Source organism: Pipistrellus kuhlii, unplaced genomic scaffold (assembly GCF_014108245.1).
Source record: "Pipistrellus kuhlii isolate mPipKuh1 unplaced genomic scaffold, mPipKuh1.p scaffold_m20_p_3, whole genome shotgun sequence".
NCBI classification, from domain to species: Eukaryota; Metazoa; Chordata; class Mammalia; order Chiroptera; family Vespertilionidae; genus Pipistrellus; species Pipistrellus kuhlii.
Genome location: NW_023425529.1, coordinates 54347938 through 54366130, shown reverse-complemented (window position 1 = coordinate 54366130; position 18193 = coordinate 54347938). Strand labels below are relative to the sequence as shown.

The following is an 18193-nucleotide window of genomic DNA, read 5'->3' as shown; positions in this document are numbered from 1 at the left end:
AGAGAAATTTTAAAAGCAAATAAAAGAAATAACTTCCAACTATAATAACTGCTTTACAATCTTTTGTAATTCTTTGAATTCTGGAGTATTCTCTCATAGCTGGGCCATTGATGAAACAGTTCCTTGAGTTAAATAATGCTATTATTTTATGTATTCTTTTTAATTGAGATATAAAATTTACCATTGTAAAGTATGCAATTCGGTATATTCATAAAATCATGCAGCACTTCTAGCTAATACCAAAACATGCCATCACCCTGAAAAGAAACCCTGTACCCATTAGCAGTCACTACTTATTTCCCTCTTCTCAAGACCCTGGAAACCACTAATCTACATTCTCCATCTTCAGATTTTCCTATTCTGTGTATGGATTTTTCTATTCCTACTCATATAAGTATAATCATATAACATATGGCCATTTGTGTCTGACTTCTTTCACTTAGCATGATATTTTCAAGGTTCCTCCATACTGTAGCATATATCATGCTTCCTTTTAATTGCGGATAATATTCCATTGTATGGATATACCAACCTCATTTTGTTTACCAATTCATCAATTGATAAACATTTGTTTGTTTCCTCTTTGGGGCTATTATGAAGAATGCTGCTATGAACATTCATGTATAAGTTTTGTGTAACGTATGTTTTCAGGTCTTTTGGGTCTCTAGGAATAGAATTGCCAGACTGTATGTTAACTCTATATTTATTTTGAGGAGCTGCCAAACTATTTTCTAAAGAGGCTGTGCCATTTTACATTCCCTCTGTAAGGACAAGGGTTTCAATTTCTCGATATCCTTGCCAATACTTGTTATTTATGGTCCTTTTTAAGTGAAAATATATATTGATGCTATCTATATTTTCTATTTTTCTGACCTCTATTAGGATTGATCTCTTCTCAAATTTCATTCTGACTTGATTATGAGAAACATTTGTAGGTTACCAAATAAGACCACAAGTAGAGGTATCAGGATGTAATATATATTTAGCATTATTATTGAAGGTGTATAGATTTCCCTAAATTTTTTAATGAACCTTCAATTAAAAAGACCACACAAATTATTTATACTGTATGGTAAATGGGTTTTTAAAATAACCTCATGGATTCTTATGATTATAAAAGTTCTCTGTAAAAATTTTAGAGTGAATGAAATAATTACAAATCACCCATAATCCTAAAACCCAGAGATGATGACTGTTGGTAGTTATTGTAAACCTTTCTAATGTGAAGTGGAGGTGGAGGACGTTGAATGCTTTTTAATATTTCATTGTCCTCACCAGACTCATCCACTAAAAATGCTAACTGTTCAAACTTAATCAGATCTGTTTGTCTCCAGCAATCCTTGGCCTCTTTTTGGTAATCTCTGAAGTTGACTCAATTTTCCACTGTAATGGATAGAATTTGGTTATAAAATATTTTCAGGAAAAATAAGTCAATATTAAAGATACTTATGGCCTCTGAGTTTTAAAACCATCAATCTTTATGAGATTTTGGCTTCATGAGATTTGATCTAGGAGTGGCCTTCTACCGGTCGCCTGCAGTCACGTTTCTGGTGTGTGATAACCAGGAGAGAACGTCCTCTTCCTGACTGCAGGGGACCTCTTGCCAAGGAAACATAAGACCCGAGGAGCCCATGAAAAAGTTCTCTCCACCAATCATTCTGTGTGTGACCACGTTCACTTCTCATAGGACATGGGGAAAGTTGGGCTTGCCAAGTATTTCACAATAAGTACTAGATCTTTTCTGCCATATAATTATTGTCCCACATCTTGCTTTCTTGAAAAACCCCAGTGCACTGCAGAACACTGTGATATGATCCAATTTTGTGCATACGATAGAGTCAGATTTTTAAAAATGCAAACAGAAATTCTGAGTTAGGTACTCCTTTTCTTTAGGGAAGGGTTAGGATCTTAACCAAACAGTAAGTGCTATTCTTTGTATCCAAGCTTAGCAAAAAAGGACCCTTTTGGGTTTTTAGTGGTCATTGATAAGATGGTAATCTATTATTAAGGTTGTTTTAATAATTAAGGTTTTTCCTGTTTCTGGAACACCTCATGCATCAGAAAAATCTAAAAGTCTAATGGCATCCTAGGTTTTTGAGAAATTTTAACATCTCAACATTAAGTCTATATTGTCTCACCATGACCAAATGCTGCTTCATTTGGCTTATATGTAAAAAAAAAAAGTTCTTTTTGATAAATAAAAGAAAAAGTAAAGTGTGTTTTTAGCAAAATGATTTTCATAATGGAATTCACTTCATGTTTGTTAAGCATAGTGCTTGCCGGTAAACTAATATAGTAGTTCACTTGTTTCAAAGCTTCATTTGACCATAAAAGATCTTAAGAGAAGGAAAGGTGGGTTGTTATTTTAGGATAAAGATTTAATTTCTTCTCCGTATGTATTGAGGCATTTCCAGTGAGTATTCTGCTAAAGTGGAAAAGAATAACAACAATAACAAAAAATACGTTATCCAAACTCCTCCACTACCAAGATCTACTGGCTGTTTGCTCTCTTTGCAACATCATTGTGCCAGTTACAGGGTGTGCTTTCAGCTCTGGATGGACAAACCTTTCTCTTGTACTTCTTCAAAGAATTCAGCCTTAGGATGGAAAATTCTAGGTTGCAGAGGGATAATAAGTAGCTTCTGGAATAAGAAGAAAATTATTGTATGTAGTTTTTACATCTAAGGCCCTATTCAGCTCTAAAATCCTGTGATTCAAAGATCTGTGAAAACTTTAGCAATACTCATTTGGCAAATAGATTTAAAAAAAAATGATGTGTCATTAGGATCTGAGACATTGCAGAAAAATGCACAGGTGTGGTATTAGGTACCTTTTGTGCACCTCTGACATCCTTTTCAGCCAGCCTTTCACTCCAGCCACTATTGAGACAACCTGATTTTCACACGAATAACCTGATTGTACTTTATCTTAGTTGTTCCGTAGTTCTCTTGCTTTCTACTCACATTCCTCTGAGTCCTAAAATATATGGCCTGTATTCATACAGTTGCAGAATAGAAGCACAAGGCAGTTATCCTATGGGGTGACTCTTGACCAGTGGGACACAGGTGCTGATGAATAGATGCTCCCCTCTCCCTTCTTGAAGGTGCCACCTACAGGGCTTCTCAGCAGGATATAGTAGGGTAGAATCCAATTGCCATAGTGATGACCCACTCACACACATACTTTTGTGTTGGTTTTCCCTCCTGTTTCACTCTTCCTTTTCCCCATTCCTGTTGCCTAGGATCGCTTCCCCAAGTAAACTATGAGCATGGAAGCCCTCCTTTCTGGAGAATCTTAGGCTAAGACAGATGCTGTCAAGTACAGGTGTCAGCCTGCTTTCAGAAAAAGTGATACTCAAAAATCAGAACGCAAAGAAAAGATCATTTACAAGGATATCACATCTCAGCTGTTAGTATATATTGAACTATAAGGGCTTATGAATCAATTAAAATATTGTTTATGAAAAAGTAATATACAGATAGTATTTGAGCAATGCAAAAGATATATATTCAAAATTATAAGTAAAAATACTAGCCTGGAAGAGGATCCAAGATGGCTGCTCGGGTAGACACCTAACCGCAGCAGCACACAACAATTTAAATGAAATACAACTAAAATGTAGAGTGGACATCGCCCAGAGCTACAGGTAGTCGACTGACTGAAAATTCTACAACAAGAAGGAAAGAGAAAACCAGAAGGAAAATCAGAGAAGCTGAAAAAAAGCCTAAGGTACGGAGACATGCTGCGCGCTCGTACGCACGCGCACGCGCGTGCTGAGAGGTCGCAGCCGGAGAGGAGGAGAGGGCTGGGTGCTGCCTGGCGTTCCCTAGCAGGAAGGAAATAAAACCCCCAGCCTGGGCTAAACCCCCGAACCGGCAGCGCTGACCCCCAGTTATGAGCCAGACCCTGGGGACCCAGGCTCCGGCAGGGGGAGACGGGGCTGTGAGGCGGAATCCCAAGCGAGCAGCAAAAAGCAGGGCCCCCGGAGTCACGCGCACATTGTGCGCAGAGGACTGAATGTTGACTTTGATGCAGGATTACCCTAACGTGAAGAAACAAAGCCTCCGGCGGCGCTGTGCCTCAGTCCGGACTGCTCTGAACCCCAGTCCTGGACCAGACCCTGGGGACCCAGGCTCGAGCAGGGGGAGACGGGGCTGTGAGGCGGAATCCCAGGGGAGTGGCAAAAAGCGGAGCCCCCAGAGTCGCGCGCACTGCGCGCAGAGGACAGTCTGTTGACTCTGATCCTGGACTCCCCTAGCAGGAAGAAAAAAAAAAGCTCCAGACTGGAGGAATGCGACAGGGAGCAGGAGCCCCTGCCGGACACCAGCCAGCCGGGCGCCAGCAGGGAGCCGGGCGACGGGGCCCCCAGGGGTGGGGGTGCCCCTGAGCCATCGACCTCTGAGCGCAGGCAACAGAGCCAAGGCCGGGGGCTGCTTCCTGGGCGGCGCTGACCCCGGCAACAGGCTGGAGCAGCACAGGAGCCCGCGGAGAACAAAGGGGTGGCACAGGCCAACCTGCTGAGCTCCCAAGACAGGAGGAAGAAACCAAAGTTCTCAATGTGAAGACATCAAGTGAGAGCAAAAGATAGTAAAATTACTTAAGAAAGAACACAAAGAAGATCTTGAAAATTCAAAGACTAAGTCAGAACTCAACTCACCAGCCAACATTGCAACATAAATGCGTTTAAAAAAAAAAAAAAAAAAAAAGGACAGAATGTTGGAACAATGGCAGCCAGGCCTAGAGTGCCCAGGCACAAAGCAATGGCAACCGGGCCCGGAGCAGCAACGGCCAGGCCCCAGAGCAGCAGCAGCCAGAACCAGAGCAACAACAACCAGCACTGGAGCAGCCAGACCTGGGGCAGTGGCAGCCAGGCCTGAGGCGGAGGCAGCCAAGCCCAGGGAGGCCAGTCCAGGAACACCAAGACCCGGAGTGGCCGGGCCTGAAGAAGCCGGGCCCAGAGCAGCCAGGTCAAGAACAGCAGTAGCCAAGCCCGGAGCATCCAGGCTGGGAGCGGCCAGACTCGGAGAGGCCGGGCCCGGGGCAGCCGGGCCCAGAGCAGCTGGGTCTCGTGCGGCCAGGCCCAGAGCAGCGGCTGCCAGGCTGGGAGTGGCCAGGCCCGAAGCAGCCGGGTCTGGTGCGGCCAGGCCCGGAGCAGCGGCTGCCAGGCTGGGAGCGGCCAGGCCCAGAGCAGCGGCTGCCAGGCTGGGAGCGGCCAGGCCCGGAGCAGCCGGGTCTGGTGCGGCCAGGCCCGGAGCAGCGGCTGCCAGGCTGGGAGCGGCCAGGCCCAGAGCAGCCGGGTCTGGTGTGGCCAGGCCCGGAGCAGCGGCTGCCAGGCTGGGAGCGGCCAGGCCCGGAACAGCCGGGTCTGGTGCGGCCAGGCCCGGAGCAGCGGCTGCCAGGCTGGGAGCGGCCAGGCCCGGAGCAGCGGCTGCCAGGCTGGGAGCGGCCAGGCCCGGAGCAGCCGGGTCTGGTGCGGCCAGGCCCGGAGCAGCAGCAGCCAGGTCCAGAGCAACTAGGTCGGGAGCGGCGGTGACCAGACCCGGAGCAGCTGGTTGTGGAACGAACCAGAGCAACAGAGGCCAGGCCCGGAACAGCCAGGCCCGGAACAGCTCGCTCTTCGCCTGCCCCTGCCCCACGGCAGCCTCTCAGACATGGCTGGAAACTTTTGTGGGAACTTGAGGGTCTGCTGAATCAAGTGATGAAGGCTTAGATCTGGATGTGTTGAGTTAATATAGGGCTGGGGTGTTGATCTGTGAGTGCCTTGGGTGGGGCCTGGATGAGGCTGGTTGACCTATTTAGAAATGTCTTTTGTGTGAAATGTATCATTGGGCATGTGGTCGTATTATTGATATGAGAAAATGCTAAGTAACTGATTTTACTATCTGAAAAGGGATTTACTATCGGGGAAAGGGAGGGAGGAAGAGACTGAACATAAACTGCACCTATGGATGAGGACAATGGGGGATGGGGAGGGGGCGGAGGGTGGGATGGGAACCTGGTGGAGGGGGGAAGAAATGAGGAACCTTTGTAACAATTTGAACAATAAAGATTGATTTAAAAAAAAAAAATACTAGCCTGATTGTTCCAAAAATGAAATTCAAACAGAATCAAAGCCAGATTAAATCTGAAATAAATGGAAATAACTGCCATTTAGTAGCTTTATCCACCTAAAGCCTGGCAGTTTGAGAAATGTAATTACCTCTGAACGAAATATGGAATTCCTTGCTTATTTGCATTCTTCTTTGTTTCAGGCAAATGCCCACAACCTTGTCGAAATGGAGGTAAATGCATTGGTAAAAGCAAATGTAAGTGCTCCAAAGGTTACCAAGGAGACCTCTGTTCAAAGCGTGAGTACCCCGTACACATGGGTCTGGGTAAGGGATTATGGAAGTAACCCTAGTCTTATTCTGCATTAATTTCTGTGCCTGCTGCATGTTACCTAGACATGAGCCTTTCTTTCCTGATATATATATATACTAAGTGGCCAGATTATTATGGTCTCTGAATGTATAATACTCTGGCCACTCAGTGTATGTCCTATATAATAAAAGGCTAATATGCAAATTGTCCCTTTGACCAGGAGGAGTTCAACCAACAGGCAGGCTGGCCTATCGCCCATGTCCCCTCCCCCTGGCCAGGCTGGCAAGACCCCATCCATGCATAAATTCATGCACCAGGCCGCTAAGATATAGATACATATACTGAGTGGCCAGATTTTTATGTGTTCAGAGATCATAATAATCTGGCCACTCAGTATAGGTTTCCTTTATGTAGACTAAAAATATCCTGTGAAATTAGACACATTCACACATACAAATGAGCTTTTTAACCTTTGAGGAGTTTTCTTAAGGGAAATAAACTTCCATTGCCCAGCAGCTTTGGAGTCTTGTCGAGCGTCTCTTGTGAATGAGAAATGTCAAACTTAGTTTAAGATCATTCTCAGGATCTTCTCAATAAGTCCCAAACCAACTTGGAGCTGAAGATTGACAGGAAAAAAAAGAAATGAGGGGATGAAGCCAACACTAACACATCCTAAAGCACAGCAAGGAAAACAGCTGTGTATTTCTGTTGAGAAATGAAAGCTCAGGAAACATCCTTTTTATCTCCTTTGATTCTAGCTGTCTGTGAGCCTGGCTGTGGGACACACGGAACCTGCCATGAGCCCAACAAATGCCAGTGTCAGGAAGGCTGGCATGGAAGACACTGCAATAAAAGTGAGTGAGATGGCCTCTTTTACGTCTGTTCCTTGGCTTCAAAGACTGAAAGAGAACTCATAACTCAGCCTGCTTTCCATCTCATTAAAGCAACTTCTTTGCCTCTTCTCTCCCATGCTTCCTCCTGCAGCCTGCAGCTCTCTACACTTGAGTCTAAGCTTGGGAGTGTAAAGGGAATGCCTCATTGTACAATATCACCACAAAGATTTCCTAGATTATTAAATTAGTAAAACAGGTTGATTTGGAAATATGGGTCTATTAAATATGGAAGCAATGACAAGTAAAAGTAAGATTTTTTAAATCAAATATAGAATTGTATATTCGTGGCTCTGATTTTACCATTCAAGATTTATCAACTAGCATAGCTAACATAGAGAGTTCTGCTGTTTATAATCTTTAAAAATTGTACTGGTATGGTATGTTTTAAATGAAGTTCTTTTGAGGGAGAGAAAGGGTTAAGAAGTATGGGAGAGATTCTATGGTGGAGTTGAGGTGGTTTTTCCCCCCAATTTACTGATGATCAGAAACAAACTAGCTATTTAGATAATAAACCATTGGCCTGTTTTATACAAAAAATGAAACTTACTAAAAGCAACTGTTTCATTGTGGTTGATATCTTCCTGTGCTAAGCATGAATCTGGGCACTGGGGACATCCCAGTGAACAGGGAGAGGAGGCTCTGCTGGGTGGAGCCCAGGTTCTGGTGGGAGGGATAGGCAATTTGCAAGTGAAACACAGAAACAATGCAGATTCAGTGTGGTTGGCAGCTACAGCTCAGTCTCCTAAGCTGTGCCCACTGTCTACTCTGCTTCCAGGAGAGGAAGACTTTAGCCTATGACACCCTGCGATAACAGAAGTCCACATGTGTCTAGCACAGCCATGTCCAACCTTTTTCATCTCATAGTGCACCCGGACTAATTACTAATATTCTGCAGCACATCATATTTTGCCCAAAAAGAAAAAAAAGAAAGTAGGTAGAATTTTGATTCATTCACACCAGATGCTATAGTTGTGTTGACTGTTGTCATTTTTTATTTGACAATCTAAGGGAAAAGAGGTCAGTGTCCCTGACTAGTCAGATATTTCATGTTTTAAAAATTCTTGTGGCACACTGGTTGAAAATCGCTGGTTTAGCATATCGTGTCTCCAAAATAATGGATACAACTGAATACATCATTTACAGGTCAGATGTTTTTCTAGATCAAGGGTCTCTAAAGGATGAAGCATGTAGCCCAGTAAATGTGAAAATGATCAACTGAGGTGCTGAGAAAAATATATTCATTTAAAAATATATCTGATATTATTTTATTTATTCTAATATAAATAGGTAACATAAGTATTTCTATTTTCAACCTCAAATTTATTTTTGTGCAGATTTTAAAATGCTCACATTATATTATTCTTATGAATGTGTAATACACTAATATGTAGGTGCACATGTTTATTTTAAGGTAGTTGGGTCTGGTCTATGCTATACTAATAGATTGACTTCACTCTTTTTCACCTACTGAATTGATTGGATGGTAGACTGAATTGGCTTCCAGTGGGCAAAGTTTAAAAAGAAATGTGGCTCCTCTGGGAAAGAGCCCTTTACCCAGGTGGGAATGGTTGAATGGTATCCCTGTTAGCACATACATACAAGGAAACCTTCTTTGGACCAAAAGGCCTATAGAAAGCTAACCTTTTCTAGAGCTATTTTAGGAAAGAGGAAACCAAACCCTTTGTTCGACCCTAAACTGGATACAAACCTTGAGGCTTGTCCCAAAATCAAATTACCTTTTTAGAAGTCCTAGGAATGAGGTCAGGCCACCTATCCCAGGATTCAACTACAAAGGTCCTTTGGGATTCACATCTGGAGCCTGGCGGCCCCTGAGTGATGGGAAGACAGCATGAGGGGCACTGTCCTGCTGACACTCCTGGCACTCTTCCAAAAAGGGGCGTCGTGGTGTACAGATGAGCAATTCTGACAGGTCTGCCAACTTCAGATAGCACCTCACTTGTAGACTGTGCTGCCGAAAACTACCTCCTCTGGGCAAGGCACTGCACACCCAGAAGATGCTCTGGTGCTTACCGTATTTTCTGGCGTATAAGACGACCCCCTAATTTTACAGTTAAAACATAGGTTTAGGCCTATATTCGCTGTATAAGACTACCCCCCATTTCAAAGAAAAGACTTACTTTGCCGTCAAGATCTGCAGGTAATTTTTGTGCAATTTTGGTCTTTTGCCCCCGATTTTCGGTTGACGTTTTTTCGTTTCAAAGGTCGTCTTATACGCCAGAAAATATGGGTAATTAAAATGAAATATGTGTTTGGGAGAGGCCACACAACTATTTTATACATTAGCTAAAAGAATCAAGGCAAAAAGAAGGAAGTTTATTTCGACTAGAGGGTGTAACAAGGAAGCTGTAAGGCAGAGTTCTTCTGTGAACAGATTCCCAGTGGGGTGACATGTTGGGAGGTCCCGGCACCCAGGCATCTCGGTGGGAAGGAGGATACTGGAGACAGACTTCTCTGCTTAGGCTCACCCTCACCAGCAGGGAGGTTAGGGCTTCATGGGTGGCAGGGCGAGAGGCAGGGTAGGGATTTCCTCCAGCACATTGTTGGCTCATGTTTTGGCTGTCCCAGAGCTACTAGCCTGCATACTGACAATTCAAGAAACACATTCAGGCACAAAGTATTCTGTTCGCAGAACATATTTAATGGCATGCTTGCATTTAAAAACCAAGAGGAACAAATGAAATGCCGAACTTGACTCTAATGCAAAGGAAAATGGAGGCAGATTTTCACAATGTGATTGCTATCTTGGATCAGTTTTAGGAAATCTGTAGAAACGAACCGGTGCTTAGCACCTCTAAAAGTTGCAAATAAGAGCAAGGAAGGTCTCAAGTTGTGTAACTCAGTGCTGCACTCTACGTAACAATAACTGAGCTGGAAATAGATACATGCCCACCTTGACTAAACTCATAAATACCCACTGGTAAGGAATTAGTTCAAATCACAATCCTTTCTTTAAATGTGCAACGGAAGTCCTTAATTTTTACAAAATTCCTATTTTGTGTTAGTGAATATGAAGAGTCGAACAATATAATCTAGGCTAGTTTATGCATAAAAAGAATCAATAGTCAAACCTTCTGCAAAGTCTCCCTACATTGGAGATCTGTGCTACCTCATTCCCAGCTCTTGGGTGGAGAAGATCCTTCCATTCAATCATATTCATCCAAACTTTGCATCAGGAGTTTCTGCATGGCCATAATACATAGTGAGTCAGACATTCCATGGAAGCCGGAGTTGATGAAGTTAGTAAAATCGATTTCTTTTAACAGGGATTTTGAACACGTAGCATCTCTTCCTTCAGGTAGCTTTTTGTGGTTGCTGTGGTCTTCCATTCTGTGTTGAAAAGGGAAAATGAATTTCATATGAATGGTTAATAATGAATCTAAAGAGCCTGTTTTTATAGTTTCTTTTCTTTTAAGCTGTGAATAATTTTGCAGGGTACGGAGCCAACCTCATGCATGCCCTGAGGCCAGCAGGCACAGGGCTCAGGCAGCACACGCCTTCACCTAAAAAGGCTGAGGAGCGGCAGGATCCACCTGAATCCAATTACATCTGGTGAACTCCGACATCTGAAACGTTTTAAGTTACACCAAGTTCATAGCCTTTGTTAACCTTTCATGTGTTGAATGTTCAAATAATGTTCATTACAGTTAAGAATACTGGCCTGAATTTTATTAGCTTCATTATAAATCACTGAGCTGATATTTACTCTTCCTTTTAAGTTTTCTAAGTACATCTGTAGCATAATGGTATCAATTTTCTAGTTTCAGTGCTTTGGGACAGATTTTATATTATGGCAGTTGATCAGGTTAACATTTTGTCTTTTCAGTGTGTAGTTGACAGGTAATTTCCAAAATCACAATGCATCCATGATGTGGAGGGGTTGGGGTATGTTAGAGAAGGTAAGTGGAACAAACAAGCATAAATCACAAGGGTTTGGATGAAACAGTTAATCGTGAAGTTATAGCATTTCAAATTTTACTGTCATGTATTTAGACATTTGTCATTTTTAATTGTCCTTCTTTTTAAACTCTCAATACAATATATTTGACCTTACCATGATTCCAGAGAATTCACTATTAAAAAAAGAAAAGAAGTAACACTGTGGGAGTGGCATTTAAACAATATAATATATTGTGAACACAATAAAATAGGGAATATAATGTATGAACTTTTGGCATTGGCTTGAAGCAATATAATATATTGTAAACAAAACACAGCTCTTACATAATAAACATTTTATACTGTTTGTATGTATAAAATAAAGGTGCTGCTTTAGTTTTCAGACTGTTTTATGGAGTGATCTTTGCATGTGCTATCTTATGGAAATAAAGTTGGTTACAGTTGAGTGGTAGTTGAAACTCCAGCACTCTTAAGAAGATAAGCTCTCCCCCTTACCTCCATCCTCCCCTACCTTCCCTCTAAGGTTTGATGGTAACACCTTAATCAATAAAGAAATTTTTAAAAAAGAGATATGCTATTCCATCCTCAGACCCTGTCCTAGTCTCTATCCTCGTCTCTCCCTCCCAACTCGCTCTCTCTACACAGCACCCTGTTGTCACTGCCTGCAGCACTCTGACTTATGCCTGTTCTCAGCTCAGTTGTGTCTTTCAAGAGGTCTTTCCCAACTAGAATGGGTCAAATATCCATCTGTGGAAGCCTTTCTGAAAGTGTCAGAATGGTATCAATGAAAAGAGCTATCATAATTAAAAACCTGTTATTCCCACAAACATTATGTGTGTTATCTTACAATCCTAGGACAGGTATCATTGTGCATTTTTACAGATTAAAAAAAAAACCGAATCATGGTGACAAGAAGAAATTTACCAAGATCACACATGGTAGAAAATGGTTTCAAATGATAGGGACAGGTTTCAATCCTTGCATCTGACTCTGGAGCCTTAGACTCTACTGTCATTTCTCCTTCCTTTCTCTCAGCAAATACAGTAAAAGGCAAAACTCCACAAATCCTAGGTAGCAACTTTCCAACATATTTTATTCTCCCAAGGAAATGTGAACTTTATTTTACAGATATTCTAAAGTCTACCAGTTTTCCTATGTTAGGGAGTGGCAATGATCAGCTGTGGGACTTAGGGAAGCGTCTGTTACAGAGGTGGTCCAGGCAGAGGTGGCAGCAGAGGAACATCCCTTGTTATGGCACTGGACCTTGGCAGTCTTTCTCTTCTAACTAGCCAGAGCCCAGAGTGTCAGCCTGGGGTCACACAGAGCTTACCAGCAGCAGGAAGCTAACCTTGGGATCCTAACATGAGAATCAACTTATTTATTTAAGACTTTTAAGTAAAAATCCAATTACATGACAATAAGGACGTAAGTGGCAGAAAATTAAATTTGGGGATAGGATGATAATCCTATCTAATAAAAGAACAATATGCAAATTGACCATACCTCCACTATACCCACAAGCCACGCCCACCAGCCATCCAGGAGTGAGTATGCAAATTAACCCAAGATGGCTGTGGCCACTAACTGCAGCAAGCAGACTTGAGTTTCCCCGGCAATGGAGAAAGTCAGGTTTCCTTGCCACCCTGACCCAAAGGCTACAGAGTCTCAATGATAGAAGATAAATAAATTCCAACAAAAATGACAGCAGCCACAGAACTGAAGATAGCGGGAGGCTCGAGTTTCCTCTGGCGAAGGAAGAAGCCAAGCTTTCTGCATACCCTGAACCCCACTCAAGGCTACAAAGTTTCAATTATAGAAGATAAATAAATCCCAGATATTAGGGCCTCTGTTTGGGTTGCTGGGAGGCTCCTTGCCCAGGCCACACCACATCCCAGGGGAACCCCACCCTGATTTGGGATACCTTTCAGGGCAAATCAGCTGGCCCCCACACATGCACCAGGCCTCTATCTTATCTATTAATAATAAAAGAGTAATATGCAGATTGACTGTCACTCCAACACACAAGATGACTGCCCCCTTGTGGTCAAAGATGGCTGCCACAAGATGGCCAGTAGGGGAGGGTAGTTGGGAGGGACCAGGCCTGCAAGGGAGGGCAGTTGGGGGTGATCAAGCCTGCAAGAGAGGGAAGTTAGGGGTGACCAGGCTGGCAGAGGAGGAAAGTTGGGGGCAACCAGGCCTGCAGGGAAGGGCAGTTGGGGGGGTGGGGGAGAACCTAGGCCTGCAGGGGATGGCAGTTACAGGTAACCAGGCCTGCAGGGGAGGGCAGTTAGGGGCAATCAGGCTGGCAGGGGAGCAGTTAGGCATCAGTCATCTCACAGGGTAGTGGATAGGGGGTAATCAGGCTGGCAGGCAGAAGCAGTTAGGAGCAATCAGGAAGGCAAGCAGGTAAGCAGTTGGAAGACAGCAGTCTTGGATTGTGAGAGGGATGTCTGACTGCCTGTTTAGGCCCAATCCAGATTGGGATCGGGCCTAAACGGCAGTCGGATATCCCTAACCTGGATCAGGCCTAAATGGGCAGTTGGACATCCCTTGAGGGGTCCCAGATTGGAGAGGGTGCAGGCTGGACTGAGGAACACACAACCCCATGCACGAATTTCATGCACTGGGCCTCTAGTAATTATAATAATAACAGAGATAACATTTATATAGTGCTTAGTTTAGTCTCAGCACTTTAGTTGTAAGCTCATAGACAAAAAATAGGATGGTGGGAAGTTAGACCAGAGGCAGGGTGGCAAACTGTAATAGACTAGGTTGGTCATCCCCAGACCATTCTGATTACATAACCCATTATAAATAGTTGAGCACAAAGTCATGTATATATGAATATATAATGTATACATACTGTATAAGAGCCAGAAATGTTAAAGTGAAGAGAGAAAAATATAAATAGAAGCTCTAATATTTTCTTCACTTACCCAAAAGATGGTTTGGTGTACACCCTGGAGTACACCCCCCTTCCCCCCAAAAGGAGACCTCTGGTAAAGGGGAGAGATAATAGAATCTGAAATGGTGTTAGTGTCAGAGAGGAGAGTTTGGACTCAGCAGAGTGTTCACATCTAAGCAGGGGAATAAATGACTGGGAGTCCAGGGGTTAAGAAGAGAGAGGAACCTGGACAGCCATGCTATTCACTAGGGAGGAATGGTGTGGGCTTCCAGAGATATGAGTTCAGTTTTGAAGATGTTGAGTTTAGATGTTGATGTTCCTTTAGGACATCTTAGTGGGAAGTGTCTTGAAAATACAGTAAGAAGGTTAGGCTAATACTTTATTAAGGATTATTTAGATTATTAATGAATAATACTAATTATATGTTGAATTACTTAAAAAAAAAAATATATATATATAATGGCTTTGGTGAAATGCAGTAGGCTTTACTTGTGTTTTTAGACTCCACATATAGTAAACATCCCTTACTGCTTACCTATGTATATCTTTATGTAACAGTGCGGACTTCACTCTTTGGCAAACTCATTGAGCACTTCATTCCTCCCCTCTCCGCATAACCATATATATTATGAGTTTTTTCCAAGATATACCCTTTCGCTGTGTTATCACTTTATGTAGAATCACAACAGTGAGAGATCAGCTCTTGAAACAAATGCCACTAATTTGGGACATGAAATAATTATTACTCATATGGAGTTATACCACAGAAGAGGAAGAGGGGGAGGAAGAGGAATGAGAAAGAGGAGAAAGAGAATATTTAAAATACCTCTAAATAATAATTTAAAAGTTAAAGTAGCAAGAAGTGAAGGCAGTCTACAAAGATGTATACTCTTTGCTAAGATAAAATGAGTGGAAAATGAGGCTAAAGGAAATCATGGTTAGACCACAAAATGGGCCCAGAGGAGATCCCTGCACACTTGTGAGATGTGCACCACATACAATATTTAGCTCTAAGTTCTGCTCCAGCCACCTCAAATGGGAAGTCATGCCGCATTTCAGTTAGCAAAGACCATAGACACAAAAACTAGTTGCTCAGAAGAAGTTAAACTATACAAAGAACTTAAAATTTGGGCTGGATCAAGACATAAGGGTCAACGGGAAAGCTACTTCTTGGCATCCCTTCCATTTGAGAGCCTTCAAAATAAACTCTTCCACATTTATTTATAGAGGAGCTACATGAATAAGAGGTTAAAAATAAAAAACAAATGTGACTAACAGAGTTCAGATTCTCATCCACCATCTCAGGAAATTTGTCTCTGACTCAAAAATCCTGTGCCCCACCCAGCCAACGAAAACTCTCCAGTTAAATCCAGCCAAGCTACTCAGAGGGAAGTTCATTAAGCATATTGTTACTTGAGCAAGCTCCTTGAAATTCTTAACATCCCCTCCAAGTGGCTTCTCAAAGTATTCCCTCTAACCATATGCAGTACTTCTTCTAAAAAAAAAAAAATTGGGGGAACTAATTGTTTTACCATCTCATTCCAAGTCCATTGAGCCTTATAACACAATTTTAGCCCGATATGCTGAGGCATAGCCGAAGATGAAGTCTTTATTCTGTTCTAATTGAGAGCAGAGAGCAGTGTTCCTGGTGGGTGCCCAGAAAGAGCTGAGAGTGCTCTTCATAGCAGGGAGCAATCACAGATAGGACTATTCTCATGTTCTTGAAGAAGGCACACATCATCACAGTGAAGTGCAGTTTAATAAAAACATTTCTACCAAAGTTGGGGAGAGGAAAGGGATGTTGTGAGGTGAGCAATTTTTAATGTTGTAAATGAGAAACATGGCCATTTTAGGAGAATTTCGTGGGGCAATAAAAAGAAGGAAAAAAAAAGACTGTTCAAGGACAGGAGTGTCGTCGTCATAATTTTTAGATGGTTTATGCAAGTGGTACAAATATAAAGCTTCAATAAGCATATTGAATAAATGTCCTCCATATGGATTTCTATACAAAATGGAAACCACATTCAGGAAACTGATACCATAAAACCAAGTATTCAGGTGTTCAGTAAGATTTCTTAAAATTCTAATGAAAACTCCAAATGTAAATGGATTTTGCAGCTGTTTACTGGTTGATTGTCAATAAGAGTATACACATTACAAATGAAAACTAATTTTTATTAAGCATTGGCATTGCACGGTTTTTCCTTGGAAATACATTTGCCTTCCTAATCGTGTTCAATTTGCACAACTGTTGAAATTACCAGGCATTTCTTGAAGTCCAAAGCAAGAAAAAGCTACTTTGTAATGACAAATCATCCATCAAATCCACAGAAGGATCAATCAAACTTGACTCACTGTGGGCTGAATGCCCAGCACCCTGCACCCTGCTCCCAGGGACAGGACACTAGACAGTGCAGCCTTGAGCATGGTCTTGAGGCTGGATCGGGACCATGGCTGGGCAGCTATAACCCAGGAGAACCACCAGCGATATAATTTGAGGGGCCCAGAGAAAAGTTTAAATGTGGGGCCCTTGTTCTAAATGTATTAAGAATTTTAAGAAGGTGACAGAGCATCAAACGAAGCCTGGAGGTCATCCTAGTGCCAGGCCCTGTGCAGCTGCCCATGCCACATACCTATGAAGTTGGCCTTGTCAAGGAGTATGTTCTCAGGTTCATGGACAAGGAAGTTCAGGTAAAAACATCTGCCTCTTCAGGCACTGGCCAAATGAGCTCTTCCCTTGCCTTTCCCTCTCTCAATTCCAGCCTCATGGCAGACTGTCACAACCCAAGCTTTGACAATGAAAGAATCATTAACCAGCAAACCAGCTAAGTCAGTGACCATTTACCGAATTTCTCCTGCTCTTAGCATGGCAAACAAAAAAATAAGAGAGAAAGTAGAGGGCAAATTAAGGGGACACAATTTACTGTCTTCTGCTTCAATCCAGTCAGGTCATTTGAACCTCAATTCCTGTGTTAGAAAGAAAGAATTTGTAGCTTTAAGTTTATAGCTCACAAGGGAGAGATAGTTTTCAGAATTCTGTGAAAAATCCATTTTAACCACAAAGATAAGCTTGGGTCATTCCTACTTATAACTGCTGTTTTTTATTAGGAGACAGAAAGGCAGAAACTGGCTGGAGTAGGAAGCTTAAGCCTGTGACAGAAACAAAGTTTATCCCCACCCATGGAAGCTTGATTTAATGAAGAGCCTTGCGATGCTCTCCAGAAACCCCAAATCCAAATGAGTTTTGTCTCACTTCGAGGAAACACCCCAAACAAAAAAGCAAATATGTTACCTTTTTTCTATTCTGCAAAGATGAATATTTGCTCAGAGTCTGCATCTTTGCCTACAACACAACACAACACAACACAACACACTTTGGGAAGGAGCAAGTGCTGCCTCTGAGGAAGCCAGCTAGCCAGCAGCTCCCCATCCCCCGGGCACCTTGGTGAATAATGAATCCTTGGCTTATGTCACAAGAGGTAAACCCTACTGGAGTTTGAAAGTTGCTTTGCTTCTCAGTCAGTTGGATGGTCTGCCCTGGCTTGTTTATTTGGATTACGTACTACTTTGTTTCTAAACCAAAACCAGACTTGAGAAGGCAGCTTCAGAGCAACGAGCCGAGGTAAGCCTTCAGGCTGCAGCCGTCCTGGCTCCACATGTAAGCCACCCTTGAAATGATGTGAACACAGGTTATTCCATGACAACTTGTCTCCAGCTAAATGGCTAAAAACATACGAAAGGAAATTACTACAGCGGTTGCGCCTTTAGAAGAAAAATATGACCTTTGAAACAGACCATCACGTTGAAATTGAAGCAAGTTGTAGCTCCCCTGGCTTTGCCAAGTGTCCGAGCTTTTCCATGTGTGCCAACCAGAAACTGAGACCTTAGGGAGGTACCTCAGTGAGAGTCCTAGCAGAGGGAGTAACAGAACCAGGAAGGTGGCTTTCCGGTAGCAAGCATTAGCCCAACACAGAAGTAGCCTCCCAAAGCTTTTAGAGAACCCTTCTGTGGAAATTCCAGGTCACAGCATCTGAGAGGGGGTTGTTCATTCAAAGGAGAAACAGCACAGGATGTGGAAATCACAAAACAGTTTAGAAGCAGTAATCACCCTGGTGTG

At 42.7% G+C, this 18193-nt stretch overlaps 1 protein-coding gene across 1 annotated transcript in view; it reads left to right on the top strand.

Annotated features, from left to right (window-relative positions):
- The window catches only part of WIF1 (WNT inhibitory factor 1), a 76323-nt gene extending 64770 nt beyond the window's left edge, over positions 1 to 11553 (top strand). The window contains exons 8-10 of the mRNA XM_036457458.2: positions 6252 to 6347; positions 7119 to 7214; positions 10706 to 11553. Of these exons, the coding sequence (XP_036313351.1) occupies positions 6252 to 6347; positions 7119 to 7214; positions 10706 to 10827 (314 nt within the window). The 3' untranslated portion in view covers positions 10828 to 11553. The remainder of the gene's footprint in view (positions 1 to 6251; positions 6348 to 7118; positions 7215 to 10705) is intronic.
- Positions 11554 to 18193: the final 6640 nt, after the last annotated feature.